The sequence below is a fragment of the Aspergillus pseudonomiae genome (genome assembly GCF_009193645.1).
Source record: "Aspergillus pseudonomiae strain CBS 119388 unplaced genomic scaffold BDV37scaffold_14, whole genome shotgun sequence".
NCBI classification, from domain to species: domain Eukaryota; kingdom Fungi; phylum Ascomycota; class Eurotiomycetes; order Eurotiales; family Aspergillaceae; genus Aspergillus; species Aspergillus pseudonomiae.
Window position 1 is genome coordinate 106,833 of NW_022476006.1, and position 17,855 is coordinate 124,687.

Here is a 17,855-nt window from a genome sequence, read left to right on the forward strand (position 1 = left end):
TGGAATGATAGCTGCCCCAACGAGTTACGACAGGATGGACAGGCTGTGACTCAAGGGCCGAAATAGCCTGTTAGACCAAGTACGATAATTGCACCCTTTGTGTCCTTTGAAGAGGGATGTGTGTACCTAGTAGGGATGTTGTATTCGGTATATTTACATATCCAGATGGAAGGGAATGTATTGAGTGTCTTAGCAATCTAACACAGGCTTATCTCTATTACATTTTCCAGTTGCTTAAGATAAATCAAGGTGGCAAGTCACATATATCAATGGGCATCTGCGATCATGGAATGTTATCGTCATCAGGACATCGCTTTGTTGAAAACTTGCATATTATAAACAAATGTCACGTGGAAAAGCATATAGCAAAACAATCTATGTATACATCAAAGAAAGCAAAGAGATATAGGAGACGTTGGGGCGAAGCGATCTGCAGACCGGACAGCTCATGTTGATCTCCAAACTGGGCCAGCCGTCAGCGTAGTAGACTGCGTGTGGATGCTGCCAGTTTCTTCCTCATCCACGGGGGGTGCATCTTTTGCCTGCATATCATCGGCAATGCGCTCGAGGGATTTGTTTTTCCCCTCATTGTCTCTAGTGTCCGGAATCCATAATGTGGTAATAAGACCCATCAGCATGAAGAATGATAAGCTAGCTTCGCTGTTAGAGTTCGCTGTTGGTATTCAAAGTCCATCGCAATTGCTGCATTATGCGTACCAGAGAAGTGCATATCCTAGCCAATCCGGCACGTTTCGCCAGGTTGCACCATTGCCAAAGTCCACATATCCTAAGAAGCACTGCGCAAGAATGGAACCTAATTTTCCAGAGGCGGCTGAGATGCCATGGCAAGTGGCGCGAAATCGAGTTGGGAAGAGCTCAGCAGGAACCTAAACATGTTAGAGATACTATAAATGGATGGCGAGATACAATATATCCTTTAAACGTTTGGATGTTCACGTACAATGTATGTGGTGGTGTTTGGTCCTATCCAGGGCAAAAAATATAAATATTAGTCACACTGTCGACTAAGGCACAGGATGATCAGTCCGAGCCACTTACCAAAGTTGAAGAATATCTGAGTCAGAACATAAAGTACGACCAAGGCTGATGAGTCGCCATGTGTGCTCAAATAGCGGAATGAAGCACCAATGATCACGTTAAGAATGAACAGGCAACAGAAGCCAAGCAGCTGAAGATTCCGCCGCCCGATTCGGTCGACTGTTAGCACTGCTATACAGCTACCGACGATAGCGCCCGATGAAACAACCACGATGCTCTGGTATGACACCCGAAGAAGAGATTCATATACTCCGGCAGACGGAATGTGGTTCCCATACCAAATGGTATTTATAATGTCCACATTCATCAACCCCAAGCCGTAGAATGGCAGGTCGAGGCAGAACCAGCACAAAGATGTTGCCACGAGCGTCCGGAGGTTGTGCTTTTGTTGCAGGAAAATTTTGAAATCTCTCCAGAAGTGGAGTTGAGGGCTGGAGATATTCTCTAGTGCCATAGAGCTTGATTGCCGAGAGATGACTGATGGGGTAAAGCCGTTTTCACGAGTTTGGGTGGGGGATAGTGATATCGTCTCTTCGACTGGATGGAGCGACTCATGGCCGAGACTAGAGGCTGAGGAAATGTCCGCTGACTGATAAAACTGAGAGATATCTGCAGCAGCTTGGAGACTATTCTGCATGACATCGGCGGTATAACGAGGGGATTCAATGATGGTTAATCGAAACCAGATGGCAATGAATGCAGGTACAGCTCCCAGACCTACTATTAACCTCCATATGCTATCTAAATTCCGAACACAAGATCCTGTACACTCGCGAAGCTCTGGGTCATTAGGCAGACTATGTCGAAAGCCTGCCACAGCGATGAGAGCAATGAGTGCCGCTGCAGTCTGTCCAAGTGATTGGCAGAGGAAGACAGCTGCCAACATACGACCCCTTATGCGAGTGGGTGCAAGCCTAACAAAAGGTTAGCTGTGCCATGGTGCAATATGGGGGGTTATGGGTCCCCCAATGGCTCACGAACTCGGAGCAGATCACAGCAGATAAAGGATAGTCGGCTCCCACTCCGACTCCCATAAAGAACCGCCAGAACAAAAGAACCCCGATGATGGACATGGAGTCATATTTACCAGAGGAGGACATCGACATCCCAAGAGTGCTGAAAATCAAGACAATCAACTCCAATCCATACATTTTCCGGCGACCCCAGATATCCGCGGCGATACCAAAAAGAATTTGGCCTACGAGCGCGCCGCCTAAGGTCATGATGCTAAGGCCGACCTCATAGTTGTGGACGCGGTCAGGTTTGGCGTCCAAACTGCCCCAATAGACCTCACTAATCATAGGGACGACCATGTTGACTGAGAAGATCTGCAAACCTGTCAGTCGCTGCCAGTAGTTCAACCTCTCACTCAGCATACACAGTACGCATCAGCAAAAAAGCCCACTCCGGCGACGACTACCACCCAGAGCCATTCCCTCTGCCTTGCGCTCTCTAACCGACTGATGATGAAATTACGTCTTTGTGCTGGCTAATCAAGGTATTAGCCGGAAGAAACGGAAAATAGCTGTTCGGCTCGCCATATGCAACCTACTGCATGATGTTGGAAGTCCTCGTAGTTCCCCCATGGGTTCAAATATAGCTTCACCTGAGGTAAGACTCCCATATCAATTGTGATAATTGTCTGACCGTCAAGAACTACGACCGATGGGAAACTTAGGAATTATCGTCGGGCTGTAGGAGATAAAACACTCGTAGAATCACGCGAGACGCAGAACAGTGTCTCACCGCGAATGTTCAGTCACTCACCATGCAATGGTACGCGAAATAGATACGGGGGATTCCTCACAATATATCAGCGCCACGACCACAAGGGCGTGAGGCTGACAATGAGGCGGTACCCCCCATTTCTTCACAGTTTAATTTCTATTTCTTAATATCGCCCTTCGCTAGATGTGAACCAGCGTTGCGCCCTAGAAGGAATTGAGGTATGTACCTCTGGGTTGGACTTGGCGAATGGATGTCTGACAGTATACGAGGCACGAAAGGCAATCCGCCTGCGCCCGGTGCCTGCGAGATATACTCCGTATTCAATACAAGCATCTAAACTCAGCACGTTCCTGACTAGGTCCCCACCATTGGTTTGTGGGATGACGCTAAATAGGTGCTAAAATTTAGCCTCCCTGCACTGCCGCCACCAGTGGTTGCCCATCGCTTCTGATAGATGCTTAATATCGGGACCGTGCATATCGTACATTCAAATCTCCGGTTTTCCAGAAGGTTGCTGGCCTCGTATGTACGCATGGATTGGAAGCGCTCCAGGTAAAAACGCTCAGGAACCCACAGCTACCTCTGTGAACGTGATGGCATGACTCGATCAGATCGCAGTGGATACATTGCAGAATCATCATGTTAGTCCTGTCAGTGGCTCTCGACACTCTGAGGCTTTCTGTTCTCACTAAGCCTCATGACAGACTAGTTCGAAGCCCTCGTGATCATTTCGCTTACCTCTAGAATACGAGATTCTAGGTAGCCGCTTGCACCTTGCTTTTGTTCCTACCCACTGTTCTAACTTCGATTCCACTGCGAGATCCGCAATAACAGTCCACCTTTTACAAGGGTACCAACGAGGAGGTTATAGGGTCCCTCGGGCAGATCTACATCAAAGCAAGTCTCACCATGAGCCAGATAGGTGTTGGTGATATCATCACTGCGGTCAAAGTTGTCTGGACGGTCTATGAAAGCGTTAGAGATGGACCTACAGGTGCAACAGGAGACTTTAACTCTTTTCGCCAAGAGTTCCGCGCTATCAAAGTGCTACTGGAAAGGATACAGCGGGTAAAGGAGTCTACATCAGGAGACGTCCGTCATCTTGGAGCATTTTACCACGAAACAATCCAGGAATGCGCCCAATTCGTTAATAAGCACAAGGTACTTGCTCAAGATAAACCATCAACAGATGGCAGCCGCCGTGGAAGCCTAGGCAAAAAGGTCTCCATATGGTATGAGAAGGTCACCTGGCCACTCGAGCGAAGTGAAGCCGAACGGCTTCGACAGAAACTTGAGCGCTGTCTGAGCATCGCAACGCTGAGGTCTACCGAGGAAACACGCGATGCGACTTTAGGATTTATGCGGATAGCGGAGAATAACCAGTTAGAAAACCTGGAGATGTTGAAATCGATCAAGTGAGGACCACCGTTCGTGGCAGGATACTCTCTGCTGAAGGCTGACGTCTCTTAGGACAATGACGGCACAGATCTCACTACTCCTGCGGAAATGCATTATTGACGGCCCAATACACACCGAAGACCATGATGCACACCACTCAAGCCAGCGTGGGCATCGATCGAGGCTCGCCGGCCTTAGGCCAGAACACATACTTAGTGGAATCCCAGAGGATGATGAAGTGCCTTCACTTGACAGTCAAAGGTACCAAAGGGTCCTCGATCGCATTCGTGAGATCTCTGAGAGACTGGGAAATCTTACTCGGAGACTTGATACACATGGTCTACCTGTCGGCCCGCCTCAGCCTACTAGTCGCAAGTATATGTTGAATTCTGAGACGGAAATTGCTGAGACACCAACTGTTGATGCAATGGTTCTCTTCCTTCATCAGGTTAGCGATGATGTGCGCGATGCTTTAGAGATGGTTGGCTATGGGCACGACCTCGTTCCGAACTATGACCGGTCTGAGAAAGATCAAGCCGTGGTTAAGCCTGCTCGGTCGATCAATGACACCGCAGAGGAATGGGAGCAGTTCCGGCATTGGCTCGACTTCCAGCTTGTACACGCCTTCAATATGAATTCTATTGATATCAAGCCTCTCCATCCCTCACAGCCACTGCTGTCAGAGCTCTCTCCATCACCTGACTGCCTCTCACCATCGATTCCCATTACCCGTACACGCTCAGTTGAGTCCGATCTTTCAATTGGTTCTCCAAAGTCAACCATCTCTATACCGATCTCCGATAGGAAGATTCCACTTACAACCCACCCAGTCCAAGTGTGCGTGTATATTTCTCAGTCTGGCCACGTTGCTCTGCCTTACTAACAATTCTTATTCTTAATAAGGGAATTTCCGGACCCGAATATTCCCAACCGTGCGCTTTTTCGCACATTGATATGTACAGTTGTGGCTTGTTTGAATACGCAGACAAACGAGCCAGAGGCGATTGAAGCTGTCGATATCAACGGAGGAGTGAAAGTTATCCAGACCATCGTCCGCGGGTCCACCACCGTTAAGAGCTCTATGCTGCCTGACGTACCGAGCAGCCGAGTCACTACGCCGTTTTCTGATTCCTGTTCCATCTGGTTCCAGGGTTCGCATAAAGCGAAGATTGAGGACCAACAGTCCGTCATCAGATACAGTATCTCGCCGATTTATAAATGCCGCGACCGCAGTGGTAAGTCATACCCGGCAGTATAGCAGGATAAACTTGGGCTTACAGCAAATATGAATTTAGATTTCGAGAGCTTTCAGAGGGTCCTTCTTCGAAGAAAGGTCGTGGCCTGCTTTGACGTGAGGAAAATCTCCGTTGGATCAGATTACTACTCCAACTCAGGAGAGACAGTCCGCGTGCTCGAAGACCCAATCACGAAAGCACTTTCATTGTTATTCTTTGCTTCCTTCCCAGGAACATCTCGCCGCGCAAGGTTTGTCGATATTCCAGGTGAGGGCCATCCATATTTTCCTTGGCGGGAGCCTTGTCTCCGGATTCAAGCTGACGCCTCGCTAGTCAATGACCTGGGCACACCCAGTCAGAAATCAAAACTGGTCAAACTTCTGTTTCAGGCTGCTTCACGCCGCGGTTCCATGGATAGCGTCGCTAGTGGCTTTTCACAGGACTCACGTCAGTCTACGTTAACATCATTAGGATCTAGCTCACGGGGTAAATATCTAGAGCTCGAGTTCTATGAGGAAAGAGGTATGTATATGAGACCCCAAGAGCCCTTGGCAAATTATGCGCTGTCTGTCTAACAAGTATCTAGACTGTGCAGGATTTGTCCGCAAGCTCAAGCATGTAGCCGGGGCTTGACCGGAGATTTATGCGTGGAACTGTGTGTAATTCATGATTGTGAATCACGATATCCGTGTTTACTATCAAATGGCCGAACTACATAAAGAGGCTGCTCAAAAAGGAAGCTCCATATATGTCCTTCCTTCCCGTCGCAGAAACTGATTAGCTGGCATCGTTTGAAAAAGAACAGCTTTAGGCCCCCTGATATCCCTTGCTCGGCCTGAATGTTGGTCTTCAGGATCGACCTTTTTATATCAGGAGCTTGAAGCCCCTATTTACGAATGAACCGGTATTCGATTGTCCTGGAGACGCAATTGTAAAACTCGGGGGGCCTGGAAGTGGACCGCCATCGACAAAACCGGGCCAGCCTACTTCTGCTGCCCGTACCACCCTCCCGCAGGTCGAAGTGTATGCAAGACTTCTGAGCTACGAGATATTAATTTAGTTAGCATAGGTTGGGAACGAATGAGCGCTGATATGAGGTATAAGGAGGCCTTGAAACTCAACAGTAGTGCAAGTGGAGAGCCCGTATTCTAGCTGCTTTGGTATACGATATTATGCGTAGATGGTCTATCAGCTGTGCTACATATAGTTTATCGGCAATAGAGCTGTACTTGTTCGCTGAGCCTCTCTTGCCAGCGAGCACTGGCAGCAACCCTTCTTTATTTGGCCTTGGATTCCTCTCGAGGGCTTGACATAGATTTCTTTTTTGTTGGGAAAACTGGACAGTACTGGACGAAACTTTTAGCAACTCCCCTGGTATGTACCTCTCCCTAGGACGGGCACTCCCCTTCCTTCTCCCAAAGAGTGGTGCTAAAGAGTAGTAAAGTGTGTCAATCAAATTGTCAAAAGTTGGCCTGATTTTTTAGCTGGGAATTGTATGTATATTCTTGCATAGCTGTCCCCACTAATTCAAAATCAGTAGCATGTGCGACAGCCACGGTAGTCAGTCCTACGATCGATTAGATCGAATTGTTATGGATATCGGGAGGACTGTATCAATGCCTTTCTAACAAGGAACCAAAGTACACGAAATGCATACATCGACAGCGTCAGGGCACCTAACAATCGGCACTCACTAGTTCAAACCGCTCCAATGTTAATAGAGATAGCTTCATGCTGCCATTCGGCTTCACGTCGGATGCTCTCCACTTGGTGCCTGTGCGATAGTCAGCCAAATGGATCGGCGGGTGGGGCGTGGAAACCGTCCGCTGAATTGTGATCTGGATCTGCATCAGCCTACTAATTTACCCCGTAATCTCGAGACGGAGGTGCAGGTCTGCGACACTATCTGCCGGTGGAGGATTCCACGTGTTGACGAATCCATTCCACATCACCCCCACCCCCTTGTTGTCGGATGAAACATGCCTAGGCTCTGCAGCCCATAGGGGCATATAGGCGAAATCTCCGTTGCTCTTTCTTGTGCGTCCTTCAGCTCCTACAAATGTGACTACCTTTGTCTTCGTTGGACTCTCCTTTCGGCCTCTTGCTTTGCAGACGGCCAGCCGGTCTTCCCCATGGAAGGGGTCTGGGAAAGATCACTTTCGCCGGAGCGAATAGCCTTCCTGGCGCAATCCCGGATTCCCGAGATCATTTTCTGCAATACAGTGCTCCTCGTTATTGCGACCGCGGGGCTCCTAGTCCGTCTTTTCGTTCGTATCCGATATCTCACGGGGATCAACCTCGATGATATACTATGTGTGACCAGTTGGGTAGGCTAGCTTCTCCGCCTACTTGTAGTCCGTGCGTCGTCTCGCAATTACTGATGTACAGCTGCCTCATCAGGTCTTTACGTTCGTTCTGTGCGTTGCTTGTATTTTGAGTAAGTGATCTGGCGACGAGGCAATCACATACGATGTTCTAACAGCTCGGCCCATTCAGTGACCAAATATGGATTCGGCAAGCACATTGGAACGGTAGAAAGCTTCAGCGACAGGGCCATGTTCCTCAAGGTATGGGCAATGTCTGACAATGGACGGTAACCCGCTGACTATGACCATTCCTTTCGCAGCTTGACTTCGTCACCATGCTCGCCTACGTTCTCGCCCTCGGCGCCATCAAGATCTCCTTCTGCCTGCTCTACCTCCACATCTTCCCGGGGAAGAAATTTCGTATGGCATGCTGGTTAGTGTTGGCCATTCTAGTTGCCGAAACGATTGAAGAAGTCCTTGTGGTGATCTTCCAATGCTGGCCTGTCTACAAGGCATGGGATGCAACAGGCCTCGTAGAAGGAAAGTGCGTGGACATGACGGTCTTTTACTACGCCAATTTTGGGATCAAGCTAGCCACGGACGTGGCCCTGTTTGCAATGCCTATTCCCAAACTACTGCGTCTGAAGATGGCGGTAGGCAAGCGAGTGGGTTTGGTGATGATGTTCAGTTTGGGACTTCTGTATGTTGCCCCTCCTCCATGCAATCAGGACCGGGAGAAATAACTAATATGCATACTAGTGTGTGTGTAACCAGTATCATCAGGGTCACCTACTTTAATCCCTTCTCCGAGGACCACACATGTATGTTGCAATTAGTCCTTGCCTCTCCGTTCTTGTTTATCCATTTACTGACATCTCCACGCTCGCAGGGGTGTTGGTCGATGCAATGAATTGGTCTTGCGTGGAAGTCGCGGTGGCCATTTTCATCGCGTGTATTCCCTCCTTCAAGACCTTTATCAGCTACCGCTTCCCGACGTTACAGCGTCTACTTGGTCTCGCCAGCAAAGACGAGTCCATCGGCCCGTCGAAGCTGTACGGCAGTTCAACCCGTCGGACATACAACGGGCTATCGACACGGGGACGTAATAGCATCAAGCTGAAGCCGGTGACAGGACACAGCAGGGCTGATGTGGAAACCAGCCACAATGAGTCTCAGGAACGTATAATGCATGCGGGGATTCAGGTCACTACCGACGTTAGCGTCCAGCAGACTGTCTAAGGATATGAAACTAGCTGAATTTTATTTTCGTCATTTCCCCTGTCTTGCGCCTTTTTCTTTGGGACTCGAGAGCCGATCCGGTCATTAATAGTATCATTATTATTATGATCTTCCGCAGTCTAGCCTCATCACGCTGACTTAATCGACTCCTAAGCTGCATGAACTCGGAATATAGCCTAGCAGTGGATCCTCCATTCCTTTAGACTCGCGCGCCAAGTCTTATAGTCAAACCGGTGGACCTGGCTCCACAATCCTTAGGGATGGCACGGACTTGGCTCGGTGAAACTATTTAAAACCCCCGTTTAATCTACGTCTTTCATGCTAATGTCGCACCAGTGGGAGTCTAAACCAGGTAAGACACACCAAGCCTTGTCACTGGCGGAAATCACCCGAAATGCTGTCCGGCACATGACCTATATGTAGCTAGCGGTCAAACGTGAGCGAAATATAGGAGTAGTAGGAAAGTAGAGTGGGTGACTGTGTTGACATGTCATGCTTTATCCATTTTTAAACACATATTCAGCCTGGGGCTGGGTGTGGAATGTAATTTTTCAAGTCATATGGGGTTTCAGGTAGGAACTGCTTCTTATTGCCGGCGGCGGTATGACTGTAAAAGTAGTTTTGATAGCACAAGTATCTCAGACCTGACCCAGCGTGGGAGGCTTGACAGACTTTTACCTGGTGGAGAATAACGGCGACGATCACTCCTATGCTCCAGGAATGCTTGGAGTCGGACGATGTCAAAGGCTCTATCACCAGCTCCATTTTCTGAAGCCGTTTGCTTGCAGTGCTTGCAATTAGACTTGCGTCTACCATAAGTTTTCAAAGACACGGACTACTCGCTCACGCAGCCAGCATATCCTTCGTCCGAGATTCGCTTGTAGGGCTATTCACTCCCAGAACGACAATGGCGGGTGGAGAAGTCAAGTGTGGAGACCATCTTCTCTGAAACCCGACTTCAACCAGCACCTTGATGCTCTCGGGTCTTCGCCCTCCTCGGCATGTATGTTCTGCGGAGTTGGTGAGCGTTTTCTAGATGTGGGCCGTGCGCCGTCAAAACTTCGGCCCCCGTTGGGTTGTTTCGCCATCCTCTCCATGGATTTGATTCGTCCGCTGTGTCACACCACCTCATTAGGGTAAACGAGCTCTACGTTGCTCGGTGAGCCCTCAGCTGCCCGTAAGAGGTGTGGAACCTGGAGGAAACGATTCTTTTGATTGTGGAAAAGCATATTCATTGTCGATGGCCTAAGCCCGGTGTAAGCAGCTGTTCCTTGGAGGCCGCTGCAGAATCTGTACCAGGGCTCTAATCATTTTGTTCTTCCAGCTGGCTTTCAGCATCTTGAATTCGGTACAACAACAGTGGACGTATTGTAGGTGTTGGCTGGATTGGCTAGAAAGTGCAAAAGCACAGGATAAGGCAATTATGGAAGAGAAGAGACAAGCTCAAGATGGTAACCAGAGCTTAGGGCATTATACACCGTCGAAGCAGCCCGGCAGCACCAGACGTGCAGGAAGACGATATAAACAACAGCGGGACGATGGTGGTGGGCCTGATATTTAAAGCAAAGGATCTAAATCCATGCATCTTCGTCCTCATTTCATCATTACACGTAAATATCAGGTTGAAGGAGTCTGTAATTCTCCGCCATGAATCTGGAACCAAGTCCTTAACTCCCTCTCGTCCAGGATGATCGAGGGTGAAGAAGTCCAGCGTTTCCACAATCTGCATGGCCCATTTATATCCTCTTGACCTACTTCGCTATTGTGAAGGGGCGCAGATGCTGAGAAAGCGCAACAATCACGCAGATAAAGAATCAGCGCCCCGCAGCCCCGGATGACAGATATTCCCCAGTATATCTAGGGATTAGCGACCAGCTATACCCATGTATTGCTCAGAAGAACGTGTATGGAAGGCTAAAAGATTTCCTCAAAGCTAGGGCCGAATATTTCTCGAAATAAATCCCCAAACCCATCGCCCATAAGATCATTTTCCATCCCCATTGTCAAGGTCGTTAAGCTGGGGCCATACGGAGATGATAATGGATCCTGGGTATGTGTATCCAGCGGTATATCTGTCATAGGGCCGATACTTAACGAGCCCTCTTGTGACGGGCAGTGTGAGGTACTTTGGGCGCCGCTATTGTTACCATCGTGGTCAGTTTCCGCGATCGAAGTTGTAGAAGCCAGGCCGGCCGCTCGCGTCCGTAGGATCATCAATAACTGGTGTCCTAATATCGCAGCAATCCCGAACCGGTGTGACGGTGTTGTTCCAGCGCGTTTGAGCTGCAGTGCAACCTGTGCCAGTAATGCGAGGAGCTCTATCTCGCCTCCCGGCCGTCCCTGATGTACATACTGGAAAAGCTTCAGGGCAAGGGTTGCCGTGTAAGACATCATCGCCCAAGTTGGAGCGAGCATGCAGTATAATGGCTCCCCGATCTGTTCAAGGTCGTGCACGGCGACTTCGCAGCAATGCACCGCGGCCTGGAAACAGTCCTCTCGCATGGTATTGAGATCATGGTTGCTACTGATGGAGGCTTGCAGGGCAAATGATAATGTCCATAGTCGGTTATGGAGATATACATGATGGAGGTGCACATTTGGCAGCGGTTCTGAAGATGGGGCGATTGTATATATCCATGTCTTCCGCAACGGTTCTAACGTGGCATCTACGAGATCGCGCACCCAATGCGGGTTGGAATGTGATAGCGCTGTCTGTCGCTGTAGTTCCGCGTGTAAGGATGCCAGGTGGCGACGGAGGATGATGAAGGCGACGGTGTGTTTGTCCGTCGAGTCGGCAAGTGGATGCATCCACCAGCGCTCGATATTGCGGGTAAGGTCGTTTTCGGGAATGGCATTCATTCTGCCAGAGGCACCGCTGTTCGCTCGCTCCCAGAGGAGGATACGTAGCCAGGTTCTCTCCCGATTGCGAACTAGTCGCTCGACATGTGTTCGGTCTTCCCGGTCGTGGTTAGTGGGCGAGCGTGGTGTGCAGTTGGGGGTAAGGTTGCCATCGTTGTGATATGAATATGACGGAGGCGCGCGATCCAGCTCCAGCTCGGCCGCCACTCCAAATGCATACATGGTATATAGCCACGATCGCTCTTCCGACAGCGTTCTGGCGGGGGTGGCTGACAAAAGTGAAATATAGTACCCCTGCACGATCTCCACTGATTTGAACCCGGACGTATGAACATGTCGCGACAATTTCTCGCCATGCAAACGTAGTCGCTTTGCAATGGCTGCGGACCCATGATCGAATTGTGCTGTGAGGGCGAGCATCCATGTAAATAGCAGTGCCGACTTGGAACGCACATAGTCCACGGTGTGCAATTTAGGGTCAAGGATACCATTGACTAGATGTAAGCGCATGAAGTACCTATAGAAGATTAGCACGGGAGCGGTGATACTACAGATTACGAGGTACATACATGGAAAAATAGTGATAAGCCTCCTCCATTGAAATTAACCCCAACTCCACCGGATCCAGGTCCGGGCCAACATCTCGTGGAGGGCCATCATCGGGGGGACGAAAATAATCAGTACACTTGTCATTGCTTGTCGGAGCCGCGAACAGGGCGTCTAGCCCACTCTGTAGCGATTCACGACTCAATTTTAGGCCTAGTGACACGTGTCCTGGTCGGTTAAGAAAGCTGTTTGCGATACTTGTGAAAGTCGGAGATTGTCCTTCATGTGCCGACTCCGCATTGGATACCGGAGTGTTCGATATTGATTCGGAATGCATGGCCCCTGAGGCAGCGACAAGTAATGCCAGTGGATTGCTAACAGGATCATCGACGGCATGCGAGGCCGTTCCAGCTTGTTTCATGGCGGTTGACTCCGTCATAACCGGACTTATATGCTTATCCTGAGTCGGGGCAACCTTTCCATCGATGGGTCGGTGCGACTGGCCCTCGTTGCTTTGCATTTTTGAGAGCAGAAGATCGAACACTTCCTTCTCTGCATTCTGTATATTATCAACCTCCCGCACACCCCTTCTTGAGGTACTCTGCGTTTTCAGATGTGTTTTCATCTGATGATAAGCCTTCTCGAGCCCCTGATAGCGACCAACCGCTCCCGGTCGGCGTCCTAAGGGTCGGGAAGGAGGATTACTACATGTGCGGCCATTTCGTCTGCACCGATCGCATGGCTCGATAGACCCCTGTGATTGACTCGGACGGACACATCTCATCTTTAGCTTGCGACATGCTTCGCAGGCCACCGTGGAGGACGGCCGGTGAGTCTGTTGTCTCGTCACTGGGCGACTAGCCATGATCACATCGAATTGATTGTAAGTCACGAATGATAGAATAATACTGGATGGGAACCGCCAATTTCCATAGCTAACGCGCGTAGCGTTCGCTGGTATTTGGGATAGCGACGAGCCTGGATGGTTGGTCGGCGTCTGGAATTTGCGGGGATGTTTTGAATGGAGATTCGTTCAATCTCCGTCTGATCCACTTGGACTCTTGGCATGGGCGGTATGAAGTGACTTGATCACGTCCTCTCTTACCCCATTGCAATCCTAAGTGTTCTTCTGCCGCAGCATTCGCATTGTGGTGATGTCTTCGTGTGTTGCGGAGTGATAGCCCTTCGATTGGTTCCCATGCAGTAAAAATTCACCGGGTGTGGGTCCTCCGGTCTATTTATTTAGACGCCGGAGAAATGTTTATATACGATCATGAGTTGAGTACGAGGTTGTTGACTTGCCCAAAGCAATTTCTACTTTAATTTTATTTGTCTTATTAGACAACAAAAATAAACATTTCTACCAGATATGCAGACTATTTCAGTCGACGTCCTAGTGTGCGGTGGTGGCATGTCCGGCATGGCCTGCGCTGCCTTCGCCGCCGAGTCCGGGGCCAAAGTCCTGGTGGTTGAGAAGCAAGTCGTTGTTGGCGGTTCGTCAAATTACTCTGCGGGAATGTTGTACGTTCCTGGAAGTTCCTTCTAAGTGCCAACTACCCTACTGATGACGTCTAGCTGGGCACCCAAGAATTATACCAGTTTGCGATCGTGGGTACCAGCTGGGGATCCAGAGCTCCAAGCAGCGTGGATGCAGGACTACTTGCCGGCAGTGCAATGGATGCGAGAGAACGGGATACCGACAGCCAAACGGTTCGATGGAATCATGACAATCGGTATTGAATATATACATACACAAGACTATATATACATGAAATCTGACAACGACACAGGCATAGGCTTTCCCATCAAGATCCCGCAGCTCCACCAACACCACCAACAACGCATACAGAATAACAAGACAGGATCCCAGATCTTCACCAATACCGCCGTCGTCAAACTCCTTCAAGAACAGCCCGGCGTGCCGGGTTCGCGTATCGTCGGCGCCATCATTCGCCGTGGCACAGTGGATGGCGCGAGCACTGTCTACTACGAAGCCAAGGCTCAGCATGTAGTCCTTGCCACGGGTGGGTTCCAGGGGAATGCAGGACTGACATCAATGCACCTCGGTCAGGGAGGGGACAACATCTTTGTGCGGTCGAATAGAGGATCGGTAGGAGATGGATTGACGCTGGCCACCGCGGTGGGAGCAGGCACGAGTCGCGGGATGAATACATATTATGGCCATTTGCTGGCGGCTCCTCTGAGGGCAGAGGAGGTCGATCCCAAGGACTTTTTGCCGCTGGCACAATATCGTGCGTACGAATCCGATCGTTGTTCGTTGTCCAATCATTAACAGGTGCTTGCAGAAAGCAAATATTGCCTGCTCATTAACGAGAGCGGCCGGAGGTTTGCCGACGAGACAACCGGGGACGAAGTGGTGAATCAGTACCTCGCGAAGCAGGAGAAGCGTCGTGGATTCCTGCTGTTCAAGTATACCTCTTCCCTCTCTGTCAGCTGCACCACAGCCCAATAACTGACCTTTCACACCCTCAGCGACCGAACAAGAAGACAGCACTGCGTTTCGGCACCGTTTCCCAACGCGGGAGAAATCGACCGGCTCGAAAAAGCCCGCGAACACGGATGCAACGTCGCTAGCACTCCCTCCCTAGAAGGGTTAGCAGAGATCCTGAATCAGTGGGGGGTAGATGGCCCGCAAGCCCTCCGAACAATCGAACAGTACGATCGCATCATACGGCTGGGCGATAAGACATCTACGCTCGACGCGCCGGTCGGAAAAGCCGGAAAGCCTCCTGTTCCCTTGGTGGAAGGTGAAGGACCATTCTTCGTCATGGAAGTCCAACCATCGTACGTGCCCCCGATATGATCCATGCTTGGCTAGAGTATTGACCCGGACAGAATTACGTTCACCTACGGCGGCGTGCTCATCGACACCAAGGGCCGTGCCCTTACCCCCGATATGACTCCTATTCCGGGTTTACTGATTGCAGGTGTCGACGGCGGAGGATTTAGCAATCTGGGATATGCTGGCGGTCTCGCGCTGGCGTTCGTCACGGGTCTCTGGGCTGCCAGGACCATCGCGACCGAGCTGAAGTTACCAGTACCGCAACTGCCGGCGGCCGATGTGCGAGACGCAGGATCGGAGGAGCCGGTCATCGCCAGTCGACTATAGCTCGCGACATATTTCGTGTGGTTTTGTGTGAGTAGGACGTGTACATGAATGAATTGATGGACAGAACAAAGAAAGAAACAATTGCTATCGTAAAAGACAATTAATGCTCAAGTCAGGAGTCCGATCGCAAGTCATTGTGGATACTAGAACAAAGTATAGATACTAGAACAAAGGAAAATGAACTCAAGGGAACAGAGCACTTGATTGCCAGGCTAAGAAGAACTTCTCCACTCCAGCCTGCGTAGAAAGGCTATATATGAGAGCTTCTGTACTCCAGCAAAGCCTTCTCGATACTTCCATATGCTGAAAAAGCCTCGGGTAGCGTCATGTCCGGGTCATAGACTCGTGGCAATTCTCACAATTGGGTTGCCACTCGCGCCTCGATTGACTTCGACTTGTAATAAGCGCCGAGCTTGAGCGAATTCGCCTCCTCCATAATCCAATCTAAATGCTGTCCTCAGATCCCATGACCCTTCCTGCTCACTGTGAAGCTCGGTGTGTGGGCTCAAAGATCGTCAACGGGCTCTTAAATGACTAGGTGGTGTAACTAAGAGAGTTGTATGGTCACCGATCAGCACATGTCGCTCAAGTGGTATTTCTCTCTTTGGATACTTTCTAATGGTGAGGTCACGGTCCATCATGTTGACTCGCAAATCGGCACGTCCGAGGCTTTCCGTTCGAACACCATAGCAGGTAATACGACTCGTGGTGAGATCGATGTGGATGAATAGACTCATCTTGATTAGTATGGCAACCCAGTGGTCGACGTTATGGATTTTGATCAGATCACCTGGCCATACCTTCTCTGGTCCATTGGAGCCAAAGGAATTTAATAGCAGTGGCGAGTATACCTCCAGCCCGCAGCGAGTCAGATATGAACTGTCTCGGCATCAGAGAAGGGGCATAAATATATTGGACACTTCCTCTCCTGTGCTGTAAGGGATTATTTATTGATGATGTCGTAAAGGCGAGTAACAAATAAATGTCGCTTAATATAGACGGAAATCGACGATATACAAAAGAATATAGGATACTACTGGCGGAAGGGCACTATCTAAATTTAGGAACATTACAAGCGATATATATAAGCCAAAGAGCTTAGCACCGAACTAGACAAAGATTAGCTACTTAAGCTAGACTCAGATTCTCGAAGAATATTTGATATACAGTACACAAGATATCATTGTGTACAGACCGAGTCTTGGAAATTTTAAAAGATCCAAAGACCACCGCCAGATCGATCAATTTATTAAGTTATTTAAATATTACGTCGGAGAACAGTATACGCTAGATAGTTTAGCAGAGTATGTCCGAGTTTCTCTTAGAATACTAGGCTAGTTAAACAAAGACTTGTAGACGGCGCTTCTCGAGTATATAGAGATACTTGGTATCGCCACAATAGATTCATCAACATATATTTTGTACGTATCTTCTATAACAGGATTGCGAGGGCTATTAGGAGAGCTGTCGACTTATCTAAATATAAACTGTTAACCGCGTCTATTATTTATTGACCATATACAATCGACAGCCCGGAAACACTACCGCCGGCGCCACAACCAGAAATCCTAGAATTGAAAAAAAAAAAAAAAAAAGTGGCTTTTTACCGGAAATATTTTCCTGATTGTCTCCGACTCTGTGCCGAATACGCCGCCCAGGTCTTCACCATGAATAAGTACTAATTTGGGCCAAAGGGTCACAATAATCAGACCCTAGGGTCACATCTACCTAGATCCCACGTTATATCGCTCTACCCTAGACCCGGAGTCCTACTGTATGGTACTAACGACTCCTCTTCTGCCCTGCTAACGGAGAAGTTCAGAAACAGTTCTCAAATACCTACAAATGATCTTCGAAAATGCAGCAAACACAAAAAGATACAATAAATCAATAAAACTTAAACCAATTACGGACTGTACCGTAAATACCTCATGTTGGCAAGGAAATTCCAGCCGGCTAAGCGATGCAACGGTAGGAATGTTGTCTAGGGCACGGTAGATCGTCTAGATAAGTACGAATCAATGCAATCATCTGGATAAACTCGAGCAATTTCCAGTGTCCATTCTACCCCGTGGGCTGCAAATTGGAGAATGAAACCTCATTTTAATCGTGATGGCATGCTGTCTCAGTTAAAAAGGGTGGGTTACCTTTGGGCCCTGGAATTAAGGTTCAATATTGACGGTTCATGATAGACGCAAACGAACAAATTTTGATGTCTCCGGAATTTTGTTCTCCGGCGGTTTCATGGCTTAGCTGAGATATCGTCAAAGACACTGTGTAGGGCATGGTTACAATCAGCTCTATACTGATATCTTCAGCGGGGGGTGAGGGGTATCTACCGTAGATATAAGTTAC

The 17,855-nt window shown here is 49.2% G+C and overlaps 5 protein-coding genes across 5 annotated transcripts; 3 read left to right on the forward strand and 2 right to left on the reverse strand.

Moving 5' to 3' along the window:
* Positions 1 to 446: 446 nt before the first annotated feature.
* Positions 447 to 2,925, reverse strand: BDV37DRAFT_269572 (major facilitator superfamily domain-containing protein; the record flags this gene model as incomplete). The annotated part of the gene is made up of 8 exons (XM_032084388.1): positions 447 to 651; positions 718 to 887; positions 962 to 984; positions 1,060 to 1,973; positions 2,041 to 2,387; positions 2,438 to 2,548; positions 2,770 to 2,800; positions 2,906 to 2,925. The coding sequence occupies 8 exons, from the start codon at positions 2,923 to 2,925 to the stop codon at positions 447 to 449; spliced, it is 1,821 nt and encodes a 606-aa protein (XP_031944148.1).
* Positions 2,926 to 3,593: 668 nt separating this feature from the next.
* On the forward strand, positions 3,594 to 6,053 carry BDV37DRAFT_291550 (uncharacterized protein; the record flags this gene model as incomplete). The annotated part of the gene is made up of 5 exons (XM_032088971.1): positions 3,594 to 4,202; positions 4,258 to 5,022; positions 5,089 to 5,420; positions 5,754 to 5,942; positions 6,007 to 6,053. Exons 1-5 carry the CDS (start codon positions 3,697 to 3,699, stop codon positions 6,051 to 6,053), a joined length of 1,839 nt encoding a protein of 612 aa, XP_031944149.1. The 5' UTR covers positions 3,594 to 3,696.
* Positions 6,054 to 7,552: 1,499 nt separating this feature from the next.
* On the forward strand, positions 7,553 to 8,965 carry BDV37DRAFT_280443 (uncharacterized protein; the record flags this gene model as incomplete). The annotated part of the gene is made up of 6 exons (XM_032086569.1): positions 7,553 to 7,747; positions 7,821 to 7,857; positions 7,917 to 7,987; positions 8,047 to 8,426; positions 8,486 to 8,547; positions 8,616 to 8,965. The coding sequence occupies 6 exons, from the start codon at positions 7,553 to 7,555 to the stop codon at positions 8,963 to 8,965; spliced, it is 1,095 nt and encodes a 364-aa protein (XP_031944150.1).
* A 1,914-nt stretch (positions 8,966 to 10,879) lies between these two features.
* BDV37DRAFT_269575 (fungal specific transcription factor domain-containing protein) lies at positions 10,880 to 12,890 on the reverse strand (the record flags this gene model as incomplete). Its single annotated transcript, XM_032084389.1, has 2 exons — positions 10,880 to 12,341; positions 12,394 to 12,890. 2 exons carry the CDS (start codon positions 12,888 to 12,890, stop codon positions 10,880 to 10,882), a joined length of 1,959 nt encoding a protein of 652 aa, XP_031944151.1.
* Positions 12,891 to 13,739: 849 nt separating this feature from the next.
* BDV37DRAFT_280445 (uncharacterized protein) lies at positions 13,740 to 15,500 on the forward strand (the record flags this gene model as incomplete). Its single annotated transcript, XM_032086570.1, has 6 exons — positions 13,740 to 13,891; positions 13,946 to 14,103; positions 14,161 to 14,622; positions 14,677 to 14,800; positions 14,864 to 15,175; positions 15,227 to 15,500. The coding sequence occupies 6 exons, from the start codon at positions 13,740 to 13,742 to the stop codon at positions 15,498 to 15,500; spliced, it is 1,482 nt and encodes a 493-aa protein (XP_031944152.1).
* Positions 15,501 to 17,855: the final 2,355 nt, after the last annotated feature.